The sequence below is a fragment of the Rhodnius prolixus genome, unplaced genomic scaffold (genome assembly GCF_049639745.1).
Source record: "Rhodnius prolixus isolate KJV_2025 unplaced genomic scaffold, Rpr scaffold_3, whole genome shotgun sequence".
In the NCBI taxonomy this organism is placed as follows: Eukaryota; Metazoa; Arthropoda; class Insecta; order Hemiptera; family Reduviidae; genus Rhodnius; species Rhodnius prolixus.
The window spans coordinates 19,264,990-19,288,491 of record NW_027411603.1 but is presented as its reverse complement, the minus strand read 5'-3'; the positions used below and the strand labels follow the sequence as shown (position 1 = coordinate 19,288,491).

At 30.6% G+C, this 23,502-nt stretch overlaps 1 protein-coding gene and 1 long non-coding RNA gene across 14 annotated transcripts in view; one reads left to right on the top strand and one right to left on the bottom strand.

The window, feature by feature from the left end:
- Positions 1–1,009: 1,009 nt before the first annotated feature.
- LOC141452386 (uncharacterized) lies at positions 1,010–12,906 on the top strand. Its single transcript, XR_012457363.1, has 7 exons — positions 1,010–1,280; positions 4,968–5,170; positions 5,992–6,188; positions 8,887–8,997; positions 9,154–9,388; positions 9,712–10,590; positions 12,620–12,906. It is a non-coding gene; the product is annotated as an uncharacterized lncRNA (long non-coding RNA).
- LOC141452374 (neuroligin-4, Y-linked-like) overlaps positions 2,790–23,502 on the bottom strand; it is a 232,185-nt gene continuing 211,472 nt past the window's right edge. For all 13 annotated transcript variants that reach the window (XM_074124418.1, XM_074124423.1, XM_074124422.1 and 10 more), the window contains 7 exons: positions 20,189–20,450; positions 16,955–17,084; positions 12,145–12,372; positions 8,877–9,028; positions 7,725–7,843; positions 6,815–6,915; positions 2,790–4,857 (listed from right to left, as the gene is read on the bottom strand). In XM_074124418.1, the coding sequence (XP_073980519.1) occupies positions 3,292–4,857; positions 6,815–6,915; positions 7,725–7,843; positions 8,877–9,028; positions 12,145–12,372; positions 16,955–17,084; positions 20,189–20,450 (2,558 nt within the window). In that variant the 3' untranslated portion in view covers positions 2,790–3,291. The remainder of the gene's footprint in view (positions 4,858–6,814; positions 6,916–7,724; positions 7,844–8,876; positions 9,029–12,144; positions 12,373–16,954; positions 17,085–20,188; positions 20,451–23,502) is intronic.

Below are 23,502 nucleotides of genomic sequence, written 5' to 3'. Positions count from 1 at the left end.
AATGTCTACTACGATACAGCGATTTATTTGAAATAAGCGATAATTTTAACAATGAATGAAATTAAACCAAAAAAGTTGAATGAAAATCTATTCGATTCTATTGAATCGTTTATAAAATATGGGCCTTTAATTTTCTGAACCCATTCTGAGCCAACACAACTGATACCAAGCTTCAAACATCCTGATTTTCTTCGTCGTTGCAAATTTTTTTCCAACGTAGAAAATGGTAAATAATACGAAAGAAGCGGTATATAGAAACTTAAAATTTACTAAAGATGTTTGACAAGAAGAGTAAGAATTTTTTGCTATTAGTGATATGCCCCGTCAAATCTCACATGCCTATTCGATCGGTCTTTATGAGTCATGATATTTCGTTTCTCTATAATAGTTAAAAAAAAAAAATCTAAATACTGACTGAAAATGTAAAAATTTCGAAGAAAATTTCAATCTATCTGCATGTTTCACAAGTGCTAACTACTGACATTAAATACTGCTGGAAGTTTTAATTTCTTTTATTTGATTTTAGCACGCAAGTTCTTGATCTATTTGAAAATCCGAAACCGGTTAGGGATACAATTAACATGCATGGTACGACTGATAAAATCAAAAAAGATAGTTATCAATCTTTTAATACCATTATGTGAATAACAAAATCACTTTTAACGACATAACTCAACCTCCTGACTCTGCAAGGAGTAAAATTAGATCTTTCATCAGTTTAGACAGTACAAATTATTGGTATTTACTATTACAAATGTAAAGAATCCACATTTAAAAATATTGTTTAATGAAAGGAAAGATAAAACTGGATCCATTCGGCGAATAAAAATTCCTTATGCAATGCAACTTTATGTAATTAGTCTGTATGTTACATATTCCCGAAGGGGTAGAAGGTAAAACTATAATTTTTTAAAATTTAATAAGTTTCAGGGAACTTAGAAATATTTAATTAGAAATCAGTTATACTATGACTCGATTGTAAGGTAAGCACAACCCTTCTTTTATTTAAATTATTATATAATAATATACAAAAAAAAATTGTACTTTACATTACAGAGAGCTCCTAGCAAAAAAAAAAGTTAAAGGTTTAAAAAAAGAATTAAAATAATAATAGCCAATCATTATAAGAAAAAAATCACTACTCCCAAAGTAATTTACAGAATACATAATAATACATCAACCATTTAAATTACTACTATAATTTTTAAATTTGTGTTTTTCGCTTATGTAATAAAATGTAAGAAAACAGCCTCTTGAGTGGTGAGCGACGATGATAACAGGTAAAATGCTAGGGTACTGAATGCTTCCATGTAATATGTAAGTCATTTGCTCGATGACCAACTATGAATAATAAATCAGGTGCAAAGTAACTTCCCGTTGTAATCTATCATTTTACCAACAAGTAAACTCTAGGTCAGTTTAGAAGTAGGTACATTTTGTTTGCTACTTTTTTTCAATTCCTACTTACAATTCCTTAACTATTTCTTATGACATTACTTTCCAAATAACTGTACACCCCAAAAGTATAAGTTTTCTTTTCTTTAATTTTCCTAGAATATAAGGACATCTAAAAGATCGTGATTTGGAGGTGAGACCACTAAATAGGATGATACGAGGCAGATTAGGACACGCAGACAGCGTAGTTTGCAGGTTTAAATCCATCGACCAACTCATAAGTTTAGCTTTTGTCAGGTACTTGCTTAGGTAAAATACCTTCAACACAAACTCCAGTCCTCAAGTCATTGAATTCCAATTACGATCTCTGTTTTCTCTTGTTCTTACATTGTTTAATAAAAAAGGATGTTACGAGCTGAAATTCACGGATCTGCTGTTTTTTTTAATGCAATAATGTAGGATGACTGAATCTAAGCCCACTTCACCAGGGCGATTTTTTTTTAAGCTACAATGATGGAATTTAGAATAACGTTACTTTCGTGCAGTTGAGCCAGTTTGGAAAAAATAAAAAATCGAAGAAAAAATTTTCACTTGTATGTTAAAGTTACATAATTTCTTCATAAAGCTAGCAACAAAGGTTTTACTCATATAGTAGTGTATTTTTAATCGTTCTTGATCTCTGCTTCATTAATTCAAAAGAATATTCCCAATTTCAGTCATAATTTTTATTTTTTTGCTAAGCTATCAGACCTAGGGGGCTAGGTCATCTTCTGTGGTACACCTTTTACAGTAACAGAATTATAGTGTAAATTAATTTGATATAAATAATAGTTCTCTAAAATGAATTTTAAAAACTGGGTAAAAAATATAATTTTTAATTGCTTAAGGTAATTAATTTTTTGTGAACTATTTTTATATAAAATTAATGTACATTGTAATTCTGTTATTGTAAAACAGTTCCGCAGACGTGAAGATGACCTAGTTTATTGGCTGGAAGCTTGGGAAAAAATTGTTTTATAACTATATTGTATTTCGAATCCGGAGTTCCCATAAGAAAGGAGGATCTAGTTTTCAAATAAAACAGTTTTAAGTCAATTCAAATTTTCCTGAACTTCAATAATTTTGAATAAAATCTAATTCTGAGCTTCTGCTTCCTTTCTAAAAACGTTTTATCTTGAAATTATTTATTTAGATGAAATAGGCTCCTCTAAAAAAAAACATTTCCGCAAACACTAATAATTTTGGTCAATTTTGAGTAAGAACGTGAACTTTTTTGCTATTTGTTTAACAATACATATGTCCACAACTTTTAGATCGGCGGGCAAAGATAAATAGTGTAGGGTTTTTTGTTTCATTTTAAATTTATTAATGTCTGCAAAAAATGAACAATATAATTGTTCATTAAATAAAAATTATTTTATTAATAATATTGTAAGTTACAAATATAATACAATTACAGATACTAAATGAGATAAACAATTTGTACATTAAATTACAGTTTCTGTATTATATATACCTTTATAAAATCTGTCATTTTATTTATTTTGTTTAAAAATAGAGATAATACTTATGGAACAATAAATATTAATACTGTTCACTTAAATTATATATTTATTTTATAAAAAATAGAACGTTCTTTTGAGCATTTTAACAACAATAAAATACATGAGGCACTAATGACTTCATCCATTCAAAAAATGAAATAAATGTATTATTAGCACTTTAACTATTCATTTTTGAGTAGGCTTAAAATTGTGTAGAAAATTATAATTTACAGTTACATTGGACACGTAGTCATCCTAAATGTAACTAACAGATTTACTTACATTCGCTAACCTATTTAAAAAAGAAAATAAATCTTGAAGTACATTGTATTAGCAGGAACTCATGTTTCGTTCAACTCTTATCGGATTTTCTGACAGTGGATGCGCTCGACACCGAACTGCCAGAGGTGCCTGAAGTTTCTGTTGACGTAGTCTTACTCCGGGGATTTCCTTTCTGTTTTATTCCTCCCCCACCTCTGTCTTCAGTTTTTTTTACTTGTTGAGGCCTTTGATTTGTCAAGTGGGATGGTCTGTCTAAATTTTGTTGATGTGTTACTCTAGGAATTTTGTTATTTGTACTTTTCTTTAAGTTAGGATCGGTTAACGATGGTTTTATTATCACTCTCGGTTCTGGTCTTTTCTTTGGTTTATCCGTTAAGTTTACTTGTTGAGATGCTTCACTTGATTCACCCAGCTCTTTATGAGTGGTCATAAAATTTGGGACGGTGTTCTTACTGGTTGCAGGCTTTCTTGCCAATGTTGACACTCTTGGCGGAGGTGGAGGAGGAATTTTCTTTCCAATAATCTCTTTATGAATTTCCCCGGGTTGAGGCAAGGACATTCTTTTTAAACGAGTCACACCGTCTGTATCTTCGTCTGGAAAATCTGGCAATACTTTTGGAAAATTACGCCTTCTAATGTTATCCAACGCTTCTTCCGGAGTCATTGGTTGATCAGATGTATCTTCTCGACAAGTCACGTTAATATCTTTTGGTATTGGTTCAAATGTGCTTAAGGACTTTACTTCTTGGTGTGGTGAATCTGGAAGTGAGTGCACAGGATCTGACATCGTTCGAGAATGTGTAGAACTTAGTTCCGTATCGTCAGACAAGGCGTCGAATCTTGTTAAAACTGGCCTTAAGGTACCTAATTTTTTCTTTCCACTATCCATTGATTTTGTTAGTTCTATTGGAGTTTGCTTCAATACGCTTGCACCTCGGGAACTGGGTGTTGCATCAACAGCTACGGAAATTTTCTTAGTTTTTAAACTCGCTCTTGGCGTGGTTATAGTAGAGAATTTATCTGTTTCCGACGATTTATCCGTAACAGACTTTGGATTATGTACAATTTTCATTGAATCTTGTCTCATCCATTGAGCTACCTTTGTGTGCGGATCAATGGTAACTGTACTTGAACTTCCTGGATTGTACATACTTGTCCATTTATGCTGAGAAGGTTTCTTTTTTACAGCATCATATAGCCTTTCGTTAGATTTGAGAATACTCCTAATTTCAGCTCTTTTCCTATTTTCATTTATCTCAATATCAAGATCTGGTAAACTGGGGCTTGTACCGATTCTAAAACGATTATTCATTTCTATTTCCGATCTTTCCTTTTTCAAATTTCTTTTTTGGTAATATACTATGAAGAAAGAGATAACATTAATAATTAGAAAACAAATGCCAATAACAATTATAACAGATAAAGCAAACGATGAAGCAGTATTAATTGGCTGCCCTGCATCAATAAGTTCTGTAGTTTGAACAGCATCGTCATCAATTTGTTGGACGTTTTGATCGTGTTCTGTAAAACTGACTATTCCATAGATTGGTTTTTTGGTGGTGCGATGTGTTCTTGGGAAGTACGGCCCATATTTTGGATATGTCGAAGAACCCTGTTCACGAATCCAAGTTGGTCGCTGCAAATATAAGAAGCAATTATTTTATTTTTTCCACTATATAAATGCTTAAGAATAAATTTAGTTTAAGATTTATGTTATTAGTATTTGAACTCTTTGATTTAACACAGGAGCTGGCCAAAAAGAAAGCGATTTTAGAAATAAATCCTCCTTTCGGGGAAAGGAGTTCACCTAAGTTGAAGCAAAAAGCAAAAATTTAGAAGAAGTGACTCAATTTAATGGCAGGAATGAATCTGTTAGAACTTAAGATAAATTGGACTTTAGCAATCGATTGAAAAGTTTTTTTTCACATTTGTGATATATTTTTTTATTGGTAAGAAATAATTTAGTCAGTAGAACGAACTAATAAACTAATTAAAAATAGCCTCTAGCACAATTGTTCTTAGGAGATCCTCCAAATGCCTCCCATTATTATCCACCCTTACCCAGATAAAAAAATTCTAACAGCCTTCAAAATAACAATCTGAAAGCCCAAGGATATAATTATAACATTTACAAATGCGAAAACGCAAAAACTAACACCATGCTAAAACCACTGTTTGGCACAATTTATTATATCTCTTATTACTGACTGGGCTGAAAGTTTTTCATTCTGATGTTAGGCATAATGTATAACTACAGCTACAAATCTCAAATCAAAACATGGAAAAATCGAACAAGAATGTAGTGTGTTGCAGCAGTTAATTTAACTTTATTCACAAATTAAACTATTGGTAGAAATTATACGCTCTTCGTAGAATTCATAAATCCAGTACCCCTCATTTCATTAACCTCAAAGAAGCTATGATTATTTTAAAGCGCTTAACAAAGGAAAAAACCGATGAATTTCAATATTAGATTAACCAAATTTAAATTTTCAGAAATTAACTATTATACTTAAAAATAGGCGCGAGCTACGAGAATAGTAATCGTAAATAGTAACTAAGGATGCACATGGGGTCATTTTTTGCCCCACAATACCAGTCATAATCGTGATTCATACAGACCCGCAAATAATTAAAATTGTGTTTTGTTGGAAAAATATTTATATTAAAATGATGGCTCTAGCAAAGCCCGCCTGGAAAAAATAGGTAAACATAGACCAGTAAATATTATCAAAATATATATTGCACAGCTGACGATTCACTTTTTCAGGGAAGAAAACTAATGCCTTCGAGCGTTTCCCGGAGCCACTCTCCAGAATCCTAAATAAGCAGACCGGACTCAAGAGATTCTTCTTAATCGTGAGTGGCCCGGAAGGTGCATTAACTCGCGGTGTAGTAGCCCGGTCCCATGAAATCCATTCAGGGATAGATCAAAACGTCAATAGAAAATAATAATATCGAGAACTTGTTAGTAATGTTAACTTACAAATGCACACAAATTATTCTTTTTAATTTTTAATCAACGAATAGTTCGTTAAGAAATTTTTTTTTATAAAATACATAAATGTAAAAACATTTATTCATGCATAACACGTTTTTAAGTCAGGAAGTGCCCCTTAGCTGCTGGCGATTAATATCCACTAAATTAGAAATTCCTGTTGAATCAAAATAAACTAATTATCTTCTTTGAGCATGATTCTAAAATCATATTTTATCAGACAAAACAATACAAGATTTTTAAATATTTCCGTAATTTAAGCAATAGTCATAGAAAATTATCCTAACACTTTTAATATGATTTACTAAGTTTTACAGACAAACATCTATGCATTAAATAATGTATTATCAAACATTTTGGAATATTTATATGATTTACTTTTGTCAAAGCAACTGATATTCAGCGTTAGCGTGAAACAAAATTACGATGACATTCGATTTATATTCAGCAGCTTGTTGATGAATGCAAACATGCTCACTAAGTGAAGTGAATTTATTCAAACATTAAACCATACATTAATGAAATGTGTTAGTTCGAAATAATTTATTGTAAAGATATTATCAGTAGTACTAAAGGTTTTGTTATATCTTTGTACCGGATCTGGTGATTCAGCTAGATCGCTCAAAAATTTTGGTAGGTAATTCCAAAATCTTACTTTGTGGTCCTTATATTTATGCCCTAGTCCTGGCGGTATGCCTAGAAATTTAATCACGCCAAGAAATTAATTAGAAAGAAGAAAATTTATCAATATTTTATTTACTTGTTTAATAGTGTTTGTAAATTTGGAATTGTTTAATCCTGGATAAATAAATAAACTTGAGTATCGTGAAAGATGGAAATCAGTTCATTCAGGTTGATCAAAGCTATTGACATCACTAGCTGTATGGAAACTTCCAATAAAAATAAAAAGAGTTGCCAAACTAGCGCTGCGATACAACTCCATCACCTCCAAAATCCCATTTTAACAAGAAAAAAGGAACTTGTACATATGGATTCGATGCATACGATCGAAGTCCAGACTCGAAACTGCCTTGGCTTACTTTACGGAAACAGGGCTCTTAAAGTCTTTTTTAAGGGGTGTGAGCAATAGTATAAGTGTAATTTTCTTCCTTAAGGAGGTAAGTTACAAGTTTTAAAGTTAGTTTTTAGAGTTTGGATTCACGAAAAAAAATAATTGGTCCTAGGCTTATCTAGCGTTGTCGGCGACTATAGCCCGATATTCACTAATCTTTTGAGAAAAAGCTGAGGTAATGGTTTATCAAGTTAAGTATGTATTTCTCTCACTCCTCTCTCATTCTCTCTCCTCTTGAGTTGGTGCCTGAATCTCTTTGAGTAATTCTCTGTTCGCCAATATTTTTCTTCTTTTTTTTTTAACTCCTGAGATAAAGTGCTTTTTATTCTTATTTTCTACTCAATGCACTTCTCCCAATGCACTAACAAATTCTGATTTACAATAATATTTAAGATTTAAATTTCATATTAAATTTACATTATAAAAGACTTACCTAATCTGTAATAAGTTTGCAAATGCGGATCAAATAGTGGCCAGGTTATATTATCATATATTGCCCACTCACGACTGGTCAACGTTACGAAGTTGTACCTCTTCGGCCCATTTGGATTTCTTTTAACAAAAAGGCAGATCGCTAAAAATATTGTCAAATATAAATATCAGTGGTCAAGTTTCAAAATATGAAACTACCACCTACTTTAAAGTGCACAGTTTCAAACATAAAATTATTCTTCAAATTTTGTATTTACAAAAAAAAAACTGAAAATTGTGCTACTTATTAAGCTGATACTTTTACTGTTAATTCGAAAAATGTAGCATCTGTCGTTTAAGATTTTCTCAAAAGAAGCACTTTGATTTTCTTTAAAGCTGTACAAATAGAACTATCAATGTTTTATTAATTCGCTTGTTTTGAGAATGAATGAGGATATTTGAAAACGTGGTTAGGTCCACAGAGCTGGCCAATATCTTGGATTTTATCCATCTTAGCACGCATGTTTATTGCATCTCTGACCAGTTTCGGACTTTCATAAATGACCAGAGGAACATTAAGGAGTATGATGTAGGGATTTCGTCTTCACTTAGGTAGGATCGATTTTAGTATACAGTTCTACAAATTTGAAAATGCTAGAAATAATTATTTGTGTTTTAAAATTCAAGGTTGATAAAAACGTAGAAGTAGTAAATATATTTAGGCAAATTTATTTAAGGTTGTCTGTGGTATTCGAGTGGTTAGAGGCGGACCCTTGGAATTTATTTAACGGTTAATAAAAGGAATTTATAGTACAGTAGGTTTGCTATACGCCTCCGTCCGCGATACGTAATCGGAAGTTGGGCAAAAAGTATCACTGCTTTTCAGCAAAAAGGCATCACTTTGTTATTAAATTACATTTATTTATATATGAAAAGAAACAATGATCAAGAAAGCAAAACGGAATCAATTAATGCAAAAGAATTACAAAGTGTATCGAAAGAACAATCTGAAATAAATTAATAACAGCCAAAGTTAGGACTACCCTTATTGATTGACTTAAGCTCCTATTTTTAAAAAGAACAGCAGTATCAAATTGATTATTACATATACGATTAAAATAATAATAAGTATTACATCATTGTGAAAAATATTAATTATTAAAATTAACCTTACCCTGTTTTAGCAAAATTAGTCCACATAGACATTATTACTTCGGAAAGTAGAACTTCTTGAGCACTGTAGGTGCCTTGGAAATGGTTACTGGGACCTTCTAAGGGAACGCCGAATACATAAGGTAAATCTTCACCATGTATACTTCTTTCAGCCTAAAATAAATGAATAAATACAAAATTAAATACAGCTAAACAATAATTTTAATTATTTAGTATGGTAGTAACAAAAGGATGAAAAAATATAAATAAATAAACTATTAGCGACTCTTTCTCACCAGAATAATGTGCAATCAACAATTAGATGGCGGATAGTAGAAAATACTTTAAATCTGCATAATAATAAATAAAATCCAAGGCAAAGGGACTGAACCCAATACCACATCATATCTCAGCTAAGCGATCCTTCAAGTGCAATTTCAAGTAACTAATCTCATACAAGACGTACAAATCCATTTTAAAGTGAAAATGTCACCCAAAGTTCTTATTGAGCCACACTTTCAAGTTTTATCTGAGGTTAGAAACTTCCAGCTTATACACAATACTGATTTACCCTGAATTAGATTAAAAAAGACTCTTTTGTATTTTAACCATTTCCTCCACTATTTATGATAGCTATTTTGAAATGATAAAACAATATTATTTTTATAATGATAAAGCAATGATACTTTAGTGTAGCACCTTTATTTAGACAATATATTTGATTTGAAAAACAGGCGAAGTAATTTACTTTTTTAAGTAAAATTAATTTTTTTTTTAATTAAAAACAAATCATTATTATTATTGCAGGAATTTTGAAATTAAGGGAGAGGCTTAGTTTAATAAACAGAATGTTTCAGGTATGAAAGTATGAAAGAAACCTCTGAGGCTCTAGAAAAGTAATTGACAGGAAAAGATAAGAGAAAAACAGATAAGGGAAAATATATTCAACAAACAAACTCACACCCTCAATAAAGAAGGCTTACATTCAAGACCGCATAAAAAAAAGCAGACTGACGGAGATAATTTTACGCATTATTATTCTACTCTTATAATGATTATTCATATTTTCAAATCAATATCTTTATGAATCACCCAAAAACTTGGATCTCCTTTATTCTACATTCGACTTAACAAAACCTCTCCAAACTTTCTTATATTTTACTTCAATAACTTTTCATAAGGCATTATCATTAAATAAAAGTATTAAGCAAGTTAAAATGGCAAATGGTATCACAAAATAAAGTGTAATGTCGTAGCCATCTGCGGCATTATAAGATTATGGACTTAATTATAGTTTACCTTAGGCATAATTCTATCTTTAAGATCTCTTTCCTCTGCATAAAAACTCACTTATTCTTATATTATCGACTACTCCTTTTTTTTCAAGATTTTCTTCCAATTCTCGTTAAAATTTATTACATCGCTCATTTTCATTTTTAGCCTAAATACACTAATCAAGTTCCTACTACTCACCCGGTTGTTAGCTCCTTTGCGAAATTCCATCTACATTTACAGTCAAGTTTAAAAACCAAACCAAATTCTAATTATAAATAAATTCTCGTTAAATAAATTGGTATATTTCTCCGTAAATAGGTGGATATTCCGTTTTTTTTATCCAAAGATAAACATTCTTAATTATTTTTCAGACATCATTTTGGTCAGCATTCTTAGTCGTTGCTATCTGAGATCATATCGAATTATCAACGATATGAAAGGAACATCCTCGAGTTTTCTAGGTAGGTATTTGTGTGCCTCCAATATAGCTCCATCAAGTTTTTAAAGTTTCATATAACCGTATTTTAAACAAGCTAGAGCTAGCAGTGCAAAGCCTGCGTCTCACCAATATATTCCCGGCGGACTGCCACTATATTTCCTGGATCAGTTATTGTAAGAGAAAATATTAGTTCATCAAGGTTTATCATTTTTAATTTTTCTATCTACATAGTACGAGCAAGTAATATGATCGTAAAAAATCTTCGAAATTAGCATTTTATGAGGAATTGTTTGTAGAATATTATACTCTTCATCCTTTAAAGCAAAATAGCAAATACAAGATGGGTTTCAGAAGTGGGAATTTAAGTTCGGAACTTAAAATTAACAAGGACTCTGGAAAAAATTAAGGTTGATGTTCTTATGTTTTGAAAAAGAATTTGAATAATCAAAAATTAACGTTAAATCAATTAAAATATAATTACATTGCATACAAAATTTCTGTTTTTTCCCGCAGCTCCTACTATGTACTACATAAAAACTCAGTGCTGTGTTAACACCATTTATTTACTACCAACTTTATTGATTTTTACATTTTTAGTGATTTCTAAATCTTAGAATTGCTCAGTAACTGTAGTAATTACTGAGGCCGCAGTTATATTTCAGTGGAATGTAATACTCCAACCAAATAGGGTTTAGTAATTTCGCTGCTTAATCAAAAATTTATCACAACATCCCAAATCTATCTCTGACTTATTTCAAGCTGTGACGTACTTCGTTATAAATATCAATGGGTGCAGAACAAATTTAAATTTCTAAGAAAACAATAAATGTCATATATTAATCGCAAAGAACACCCAAATCACTGACTTATGTTCATAATGCATACAGTAAAACTACCGAAATTATACTAGCAAATACATAGTGACGTAATTGTGAACTGGCCCATGGAAATGCTGTTGTAACCATTTTGTAAATATACAATTCGCCTTGGGCCCATATAATACTGGCTAGAACAGCAATAGTTATTTGTGAAATGTATTTACATGCGTGAATGTTTTGCCAGTTATTGCACACTTACTTCAATTTAGCATTCCATATTATTATTTACGTGTGATTTTGAACGAATAGAAGTCAAAATTTATTTATTTTTTAATTTAAAGCGCGGTGTGCGAGATTATTAGCGCCGAGGCTAATTCAGCGCATTGGTAGTCTTAGGCAAATGTTCTCTTGTTAATGACAACATTTAAGTATGTTAGTAAATTGTGATAAAAAAGCAACTAATCTTTAAATGTTAACTGCACTAGTTTAGAGAAGACCGGCGCCCTCAAGTTTCTTTCCTTTAGTGTCGAATGACTTTCCTTTGAAGGGTTTCGAAGGATTACTAATGTTTTAAGTCTCTTAGCACTACATACCCTTCTTACAAGAAAAGTTTGATAGAAAATATTCGGATAACAACTGGAATACCCCAAGAAACTTGTTTCACAGAATCAATGAATTGGTATTTAAACTGATTGGCAAACGGGAAAATACTCGTATAACAACTTTAATGCCATGTAAATTAAAGTAAAACTACTCACATTAGGAAACTCTCCATTTTTAGAACGATGTGTGAACACATATACGTAAGTGCTAACTTTACTCTCATGTGTTGAATGATAGATTGCCGTCTGCAGTAACGGAGCAATCACCATTGAATCACTTAGTATTCCTATAGTTGCGTCGCGAGCGTCTTCAGCTGCAGAATTACCACGTTTGTGCTCATTATATTCTTTCATGGCCTTCGTTTTTGCTATATCTGGATGCATCTGTTGAGAAAGTAGAACTTTATTAATCAAAATTTCGGCATTAAAGTTTAACTAATTTACATTTTTAAAATGAGATGAATGATCATTTTTTAAATCTTTGGTCAGATTTCGATTCATCCGCTTTGTAAAATAAGTATTATTTTCTCAAGCATTTCCAGCAGATATTCTCCATTAAGAGTAATGTTTAAAAATAACATTAAGCACTCCTACGGTTTAATATCCAGATTTTTTATTGCTATTTTTACAGAGAATTCGTACAGAAATTTGTTGAAAAACAAAACATTCATGCATTGAAGGGATTGTTTATCTCTATTAATCAAAGACAATAGAAATTATTCAAATACTGATCATTGCGAAATAAACATTTACCAATTTCGTCTAAAATTAATTAATAGGATGTTAAAGTACGCATTGTATTCTAGCAGACATAGAGAACATGCCACTGGTAATATATGGATTTATGTAAATATATGTGTATACATGTAATTAAAATGTATATGTTATTAAAATATTTATGTAAATTTTAATTAAATACAATAAAGGATAATAAGTATATGGTTATAGGTAGTGTATAATATATGTAATAATATATTACATGTAAATAAAAACTAATAATACTTCTTTTATAACTAGTCTATGGATCTTATTTCGACCGCTATATTAAAATATGTACAAAAGCATTAAAATAAAGATAAAATGCAGCACAGAAGAAAAATATTAATTAATATTAAAAAACTGGTTAGGCAGTGGTGGGTAATCTTAGATTTGATCTATCTCAGCACGCATGTTTATGGTATCCCTCGCGGGTTTAGAACTTTCAACTATCATCAGAGATAGATAAATCAGTTTGGTGAGAAAATTTTTGACTTTCGGTTATGTTTCCGTCTTGCACTAGACATGCTGAGTCACTCTGAACTGGACATCTTAGAAATATTAATACCAAAACCAACCCTTCAAAATATCAGTTTCAAAATTCCTTCCAAAATGACTGAACGGGTAGTATACTAGTTTATTATATTTAGTAGAGTTTCGCTGGAGGACGAGCTCTCTGCACACGAGCTCATGTACCTCGTATAAAATATATTTCTTAAAAAAAAAAGAAGAATCAGAGATAACGCACCTTAGTTTAAGCAAGAAGATCTAGGTGATTTTATATTAATGTTAAAAACTTCAGTATTAAGAAAAAGTAAAATGGACATTAATTAAGATCATGACATGATAATATCAATTAAAAGAGTATTATAATCCATTGACCCTATTGGACAGATGCCAAATTATCTATTTATGTGACTTTCATACCCATCCCTCACATCAGATAATTTATCACGCTAAATTGATATCTAGCCAAGTTATTTATATGTATTTCTTTTATTCTTTGTTTATTCATATGTAAATAAATAAAAGAAAATATACTGTACTGAGAAAAATTATATTATTTTTAAATTTTAGAAGAAGATAATTTTATTTAAACTGATGAAAAAGTATAACTGAGAAATTTTCTTGAAATATCAACTTTAATTTTTAATAAGAATATTCCTAATTATTATTATTTTTGTTTTCATTCAGAATTTAAACACACATTTGATTTTTTTAATATTACTGGGATTTGCTCAGTAGTCAGTGCATTAAATGGGATCGAATCCAGCTGCTTGTCTATAGATTTTCTTGTCTCTAATGAGCGAATATTGGTTTGAAGTCCGGCAGTGCAATGAAAAAGGCATCAATGATATCATATGTTTCTTCTATAATACGGGAAAATTTCTAAATATTACAACCTCTTTTCGGACAATCACTTCCAAGAGAAGTTCTAAACTTACCTAATGTATTGTCCTACAATTAAAGTAAAAATACGGCTCTAAAGCAAAATAATACCATAAAAAAACACGTTAATAGATTCAAAAATTTCATTTGAAATGCCATTTTTTAGTCCGTGTTTACGGATTCTTCTAAATTTTATTTTTCTTGTTTATTTAAAACATGCAACGATAAAAAAGGCTGCTGTGCGAAAGTTTCTGCTCATAACTTGATGGTTTTTTGTTAAAGTAATCGATCGAATCATGGGTTACTCATGAATAAATTTAGTCCGATTGCAAGCAAAATCTCTATTCTACTTCTTAAACAATAACAAATATTGTTACTGTTGTTCTATTCATTATGTTTGCTTTTATTTAGATATTTATCTTCGGTTGTAGTCAATTTAATATGATAACTTAATATCAAACAATAAAAAAACACCTTTATTGTAGTAAGAAAATCTCATCTAGTTTTCACATGGAATAATAACGCTTATTACGTTGCGCCAAACATGATAATTTATCTGTTAGTTTAAATAAATAATTAATACCAGAAATTAAATTAAAACAAACAAACTAAAAACTAATTGTTCAAAGTTCGGTAAATATCGAATTACTCAACAATTCAATCAATGTTAATTCATTGAATTGATTGTAGAGTAAATCTGGAACATCTTTGCTTTTGTACGAGTAGTACACCCCCTTCATTTCATCCCATACAAAACTCTTAACAATCTGACCTACTTTTCCAAGTAATCCAGGGCACTTTTTACTCAGAGGAGATCATAAGAATACAGAGTTTTGAAAAGAAATTTCTTTAATTACTTTAAACATTCTTTACAAAACGACTAACAACTTACCTTCACTTCCGTAACTCCACGAATACTTTCTATTAGAATTATGATTTCTTAGTGGCGAACTTTACACCGCAATCACAACTTAAAATGACCAGAATGATTTAGTATTTTTAGGCAGCCTCCAAAAAGTTCATTTGAACTTGAATAGAACGTTTCTTAGGCCTATTAATTTGAGTTTTAATATTTTCTTAGAGAATACTGTCTTCAGTAAGAACTGTAATATTACTTACATTTACTGTGACATTTTATTGTAGTGAATATGTAGAATATTAAAGCCATTGTGTTTATTATAAATTTTAATTTCAACAAAATTTTATGAGGGAAATTGTGTTCGAAGAGAGTCTAGTGAAGTTCAAATCAAATTTCCAAGTATCTTAAAACGGCAGTTTAATGCAATTTTCCTAGTATTTGTTTTTATTTTTCGTTAAGTCAAATCTAAGAACTATATGAGGTACTTTTGGAATATCTGAGAAAAAAAATAAAAAATAACTATGTTTATTCTGACTGAAACTTTATTTATAAATTAAACTTATAAAACCGTGCCATTATTACCTTAACTTTTTTTTTAATTTAAACTATTTTTTAACATTATTTTCAGTCGCCAAGAGAATAATAAATAAGTATTGAATGGCGGCTTTAGTAATAATAAAGAAAAAAATAAATCTTTGATTTTATTATTTTAAGCAGTATTTTTTGTTAGAATTTAAATCTATTTTATTTGTTTAATATATTACATAATATGTCATATTATGACACGTAAAGTATTACAGAGAAAAATGAAGCAGGTGTAATATATTTAGATAGAAAGAAGAAACATTAAGTTGAATGACGCCGGAAGTGAGGCAGACATACTACTCGGTAAAAGGCTATTTAAAAGTGTAGGGTAACAAGACGACCTGTGACTTTGCTGGATTTACGGAAACTGAACATGAAGAATAACCAATGACAGTTTTATTTTATATAAAAACTGCAACTAGTAGTTAGCAGAATTTTTCAAATAAGAACATGTGAAGGTATTCATACTCGTTAAAGTAAATAACAAAGCAAAAATGAAGCATTTCAACTTTCAATTCCCTTATGATGTTAGGTCGATAATTAGTAAGAAATACGAGATTTATGGAATAAGTCACGGACGCTATGGTTAGAAAATACGGCGGTATAACACCCTGCTTGACTAAATTAGTGTTCCCATAAAATTATACTTAAAATTGGGAAAGAGACACTAATTACGAATTGACCTAAAACTGGCATGATGCATCTAATATTGGAAAAGGGCTAAGAAAGAAAAAGCGAATTCTTTCTACACGGAACAAATGTACAATGTGACTAAATGTAAATTCTATTAAATTTGTTTTCAATGTTTATTTGACCAGTTTCATTTGACGGGTGAAAATAGTTATTACTGTTTCAAGCGTTAGAGAATGGTTAGTAGAGCTCTTTGCAATTTCTCTATTAAAATCACTGATGCAAAAACAGGTGGAAAACAGGTAGTTTAAATAATTGTATCAACTGCAACCAACACATTTACCGATAAACTAGATATTTTTGATTAATGAGTTAGTAACAGTAACAGTGGTACACATGTAGTTCTTGATTGTAACTAAAATATTCTTCAAATTGTGAAGTATTATTTTGTGTAATAGACTTTAACTTTGCAAGGTAAGTTTTAATTAATATTACACTTCTTCACACACCACTTCATCTGGCCGTTCAAAATTGTTCAAATCCGCCACTAACCCAAACTTCTATATAAATAATGTTTTGTTTTATTAAATTATTAGAACTATTGATTTTTCTTTAATAAAGCTTTGTCATAATTGAAAATCAATGCTAAAGCTGTTTTAGGGAAAGTGGCTGAACCTATCTACATTCAATAAACCTGTGGAACTTTCTTCACTAAATAGAGAATAATCAGAAACCAATTATGTTTACCTCGTAATTATTTCTGAAAAATTCCTTTAGTAAGGCATCTCTTTCTTCGTCTAGCATTCCATGCAGAAGAGATAAACCGTCCAGCAAGTGATAGCTCTCATCTTCAACAGTACCGCACAACATGTCGTAACTAGAAACAGTACAAACAAAACTATAAAAACAAAAAAAAATTATTTTTAACACCAGATAATTAGCTTCTTAGAACTAGAACTATTAAGCAACTTCAAATTTAAAAGAATTTGCATTTCTTGACATCTTTTTGCCAGCAAATTATAAAACTTTTAGTGCATTGTTCAAATAAATAGAGGGGTTATCTAAGACAATGAACATGTTTTCCCACCCTTTCTGCACCAGCAGAGGAGGAAGAGAAACTGACAGCAATGTACTGAGAACGATAATGATATTGAGTTAGCCTAAAATAAGAGATGTTCCACTTACATCGCTGGTAACAGATGGCACATCTATTGCAATTTCGTCTATCATGTCCTGTGTATGTTTTAAAAGACTCGAATGGACTCCAGAAAAAAAGAACAGTCCATGAATAAGGTGGAAAGCAATTACTTTCGTATAGATAAGCCCTAATTGGCTCCTACAAAGCGTCACAAACTCAGTCTGCATTAAGTAACAAATGTCATGAGCTGTCTAAAACAATCTTGCAAGAAGTTTACCAAGTTATGAAGAAATCTTAACAAGTGACAAAGTAGTTTACTATATACGGTAATCTCTAGTGAGGCTACAGTACAATAAATTGCTTTCGGCTACAGTTACGCCGAAATTTCTCTCTCTTGACTCAAAATTCTCTTCACTATGCTACGAAAAATGTAAAATGATTGTAAGTAATGCATCTCCATACTGAGCAGTTCCAATCTTATCAACTTTACTTTAATGTTGTATTCATTTTTAACACTCCTCAGTAATCGCAAAAAATTCATTCATTTTAACGTAGCAAAAAAGTATTTTAAAAAAAAACACTCAGACCTATGCCCGATATTCTTTTCTGGAGAAAACGTGCTTCCTTTCTCAGAAACTGCACAGTGACATATCATTATAAGAACTTAACTTATTAAATGTAATGAAGAAAAAAATATCAATACGAGCTTTGAGTGATAGATCCACATTTACAATACAAATAAAAGTGTTGGTTAAGATATAGAAATTTTTAATATTTGTAAAATAAAATAACATTCACAAAACACGTAATTCATAAGACACTGGGCAGATAATGTCAGTAAATTGATGAAAATTGCGAACTATTGATTTCAAAGGGATAAAAGGGACTTTTTTCAACCAGCTTATTGTTTATTTAGGGCTAGCCAAGGTATGGTTACTAAATCTCCGAAAATAGTTGTGCGTTTATGAAAGCTAACAACTAACAGGAGGCCCTTTTAACCCTTCTAGAAGTAATCTAAAAAATTATTATCGAAAAAATATTAATTAAATAAAAACTATGCAATAATAAAATGCATGTATGCAGAATAGAATTTTCTAAATGTGCGTTCAGAATTGTCTAAAATCTATGTTCAAGAATGAGTGAGTTGGTTTTTCGGAATAAGATTTTTTCGGTAAAAATAATTGGTAGTCAGCAATACTGTAGTATTCTGTATCACCTTCCTACGTCTGTCACCCTCCTCTCACTGAAGACTGGACATTAGCTGTTATCATTGCAGAAATAATAATTTTTCTTAATACAGTAACTGTGCCTTTTAAGCCCTATCAACTCTTCTTCAAACTACTCTGAGAACAATTTTCTTCAATTTTGATATTCATTTTTGAACCGTAAGGAAACTCTCTGCAAAATATAAAGTAGATTAAAAAAATTATTATTTCAACAAATAAAGCTATTATATGTACATAATAGCTCTATTTTTTCCTTCACTTTTTAGAAAAGTGCTCTAGAAAACATAGAGCAAAATCAGAATCTGTGCTGCTGGTAATAAAGAAATACGAGATATAAGTGTATCGTTCAGAGTCGATAGTTCTTGACATACTCCATTACTAAGATGCAGTCTTGACATTATATATTGAAATTTATTACACCAAAAAAATCAAGCACTCACAAAATAGTGAATGGAAACACTTTATTTCTATTATACAAAAAACAAACAAACTGCGCTACAAACTATGTTACTTTATAAGTTGCTTAATACTAATCTTCCATAGATAACTTATTTATGGCGAAAATAAATACAAAAAATACAATAAATAATTAAGCAAAAACACAATCCTAAACTATGTAGGTCCCAGAAGAAATAATGAAATAAAAGCATAAACAAGGAAAATACAAAACATCATAAAATGATAGAAAAGATAAGAGAAGCGTTATGGATTCATTAAACGATTATGCCTCCAAGAACTTTAGAATAATGAATCACTTTGGGGAAGTTAAGTAGTTCAGATCAATCATTAAAAAACATATTTAAAAACTTGCTGGTATACTTAGTACAGCGGCTCTTGCCGAGAACGCACATTGGGAATTTCCTGCGGCCAGACGCCTTGCAGTTCATAGTTCTCTTGAAAAAAAAAAGCAGGAGCATTTTCGGTGAATTGCTGTTTCTATTTTTGAATCTTTTTAATGACCTAAAGCACGACGTCATTAAATTCAAATCTCAATGTACGAGGATCGATCATCATAGTAGTTAATAATAAATATAAGTAAATAATAATATAAGTAAATAGCAATATAAGTAAATAATAATATAATTAAACAGTAATATAAGTATATAATAATATAGGTAAAAATAGTAATATAAGTAAATAATAATATCTACTTTATATTTTGCTGAGAATTTCCTTACGGTTCAAAAATGAATATCAAAATTGAAGAAAATTGTTTTCAGAGTAGTTTGAAGAAGAGTTAATAGGGCTTAAAAGGCACAGTTACTTTATTAAGAAAAGTTATTTTTTCAGCAATGATAACAGCTAATGACCAGTCTTCAGAGAGAGGAGAGTGACAGACGTAGGAATGTGATACAGAATACTACAGTAGTGCTGACTACCAATTATTTTACCGTAAAGTTATTTAACCTTATTCCTAAAAACCAACACTCACTCATGAACATAGATTTTAGACAATCCTGCACGCACATTTAGATAATACTATTCTGCATAAATGCACTTTACACAATAGATAGGATGTTGATGTCAAGTAAGCTAGAATAGCTGTTTTAAGCATATCACCCTTGGCAAGATATTTAACAAACAAAACATTGCATTTTGTGCACTATTTTTATTTACCTTGTAAACAGGTGTGTATAAGTGGACATAATACCCTTTGGATGATTTGGTACAACAATACCATCTACCGAAGGTGCCCATTCATACAATGTGGACTCAGCTAGCAGATCTTCCGCTCTTTTCTTTCGAAGACATTCTAACGGTTCATTTAATGGACATCTAAGAGCTTCAGCGATTGAGCCTAGAATTGTCTCTGGATGCTTTGTTTCAGCCCAATTTGCTAATGCTGATCCTGACATTAGTATGGCCCTCCTAAAAAGTGCTGAAAAAACAAAAAAAGATAAGTTAGAAAAACATATGTTGAAGAGTAAGAAACAAACTAAATTTATTACTATAGTGCCAACCCTTCATCAAAATGAGATCAGTCCTTCAAACTACAAGTAGAAGATAAAAGGTGTGAAAGCATAGTAATAACAAACACAATGAACAACCTCTATCCCTTTTTTAAGCCCATTACATGAGCATGAACGCTCATTTTTATTTATATAATTCATTGCCTTGAAAAATATATAAACACTTAAATATATATATACTCGATAAATCTGATTTAGTATTTTTCTAGAACAAAATATTAAAAGCGATTGTCAGAATTACCAAAGTACCTACCTAATATGTTTTATTTGAAATAAACAAAAAAAACATTTTTTTTTAATGGTTGAACATGAAATTAAAATAAATATATTCTAAAGGAATAGGAGTAACTATAAAATGAAATGGTATAAAATGTAAATTGTTGAAAGTTATTTAATCTCTCACTTTACTTTATTCATTTTTAGTGGTTTAAGTATAAAATACGGTAGGTAGCAAATTATAATACAAGTTGCTGATGAGATTAATTTCTCCATAAAGTGAACACTGAAGTTCAGTTTCATGATAATGTTCAAAAACTACTTAACATACTAAACTGCTTACTACTATATAATACTTCTCATGAATTTAATCTTTTAAAACGCAATTGCAAAAGACTTCAATTTTTACATTTTCTTTCCTATTGTGAACTGAACTTTTTCAGCACACCACTAATATTTGTGAGGATTTCAAAGCAGAAATTTAAATAAAAAGTAGCTATGAAAGATCAAAAGTGCTAATCATTTGCTATATAAGCCACAGAAAACAATTCGGTAAAAATTTCATTAAAATCCAATCAATTCGAAAAGAGGACAAAGGTTTGAAATTTGAACGAATTCGAAATCCTCCAAAATTTAACCTCAAGTATCTCGTTAACTATTATCACTAGAATATTACAAATTATACCAGTTATTGAGCAAATCTTTCTCTACAATGCGGCAAAGAGTTCAATAAAATCTGAAAAAAGAGAGATACAAAGGATCAAAATTTGAACGAATTCGAAAACATCAAAAATTTAACTTAATATATCTCCAACAAACTAAAACATTGCAGATTATACCAGTTATAGAACAAAGATTTCCTTACAATTCGGTAAAGAATTTATTCAAGTCTGAAGAAAAATACAAAGGTTTGAAATTTTAACGAATTAGAAAACCTACAAAATTTAACGTTCCATATCTCATTAACTATTATAATCAGAACATTGCAATTTCTACCTGTTAAAGTGCAAACTTTTCTCTTCCCTTTAGTAAGCGTAAGGGCATGATGGGAAGCTTAAACCACTTCTCCGTGCCAAATTTTGTTAAAATCGGACTAAGCGTTAAAGAAATTTTAGTAAAATAGTTTTAGTGTGGGCCTTAAATTAAGAAGATGAACAAGAACTTTTTCTGAAAATGTCGTTTTTGCTCATTTTCAGCAACTTTTTTCTCAAAATCTATTAAATCTGGGTCGTTGCAAAGAAATTGCGGTTATAAAAGATTATTTCTCTTATATTATAAAGAAAATTTGTGAATTTTATCTTTTATAGAAAAAGAGAACAAAATTGGGTGTTTTTCAACGGCACGTTTTGACAATCAACCCTTATACACCTGTCCTACCGGATAGTTTTAATAAGCATACATTTGATCATGTTCAACAAACAAAAATAAAAATCTGTATAAAAGCATATTTAGTAATTTGAAAATAAATAGCTACGATAGTTTGGACAACATTGTACAATAAAAATAGAAAGATATAATAAATATTAATGTTGATACCTTATTAACTGCTAGATATTTGTACGGTTATAAGTTCAGTTCTGTCTTACATCAGTCTGAACCTAACCGACATATTACCACGGCTAAAATTAAAAAAATTAAATATTTCAAATATGTAAAAAATAAAAATCCCTTCTGGTGAAAAGCTGCAGTAGAAATACGGTATTCATTATCAGCGAATATTACGTTAATGAAATGAATAAAAGATCCAATTTCTACTTTTTAAACTTAGGGCGTGTTGACAACATAGTTCTCGGCCCCGAAACCACCCACAGATCGCGTTCTTTTGTTACTTAAAACAATTTCAAAAAAGTTATGGAGACTTCTTGGAAGAGAAACCTATGGGTAGGTTTCCGAATCCGAAACTTCCGCGTGAGAGGCTAGTGCATCAACTACTCAGTTAATATCTTCCCTCAAATTATTATTATTATTATTATTATTATTTTTTTTAATAATAGGAGATATAAGGTTGAAAGTAATTCGCAGTTTAGTATAAGGTAAGCGACCTTGATTGGATGAAAATAGAAATATCATAACTAGTATGGGCCATTTTTAATTATATGAGTGCCAAGATAATTTCTCTCTCAACTGAATACACCTGTTTAATATATATCACCGCTAACTGTCATATGTTATAAAATAATGCTTGAATTCATTGCCCATCAAAGTAAAAGATGGAACGGATTTTTTTTTTTTTTTACTATTTTCAGTACTGTTTTTAATTGCAACATTCTAAAGGCGGAAAATCTAAGGGCGCTAATATCGCGGATCTTCGATTTGGAAGTCCAGTGTGCACTAGACCGCTAATCCCTTCTCTGGTTCTAGTCATTCTAGAATTATAAGATGAGTTTCAAGAAATATAATTTTAATAAGTACCTTCGTTATCCAATATCAAACTAACAAAGCTGGAAACAGCTGCTACTGGGAATATCAGAAACTTTGAAGAATTATTCAGAGAAGCCGAATTGGCGCACTATAAAACTGTTATTCGCTTGATTGCCAAATAAGATAGAGACCTGGTCAAAGGGAAGAACTACTTTTTGAAGTTTGGAAGAGTAGAAAATATCAAAAGATATGAAGTCCTGTAAGGCAGGGTAACATATGTAAAATGAGAGCCAATGGGAAATGGTCAAGGTGGGAGGTTGAGTTGTTGTGTCATCTGAAGCAGATGGAGAAGGGAAGAATTACGAATAGACTTTTTGTTGGCCA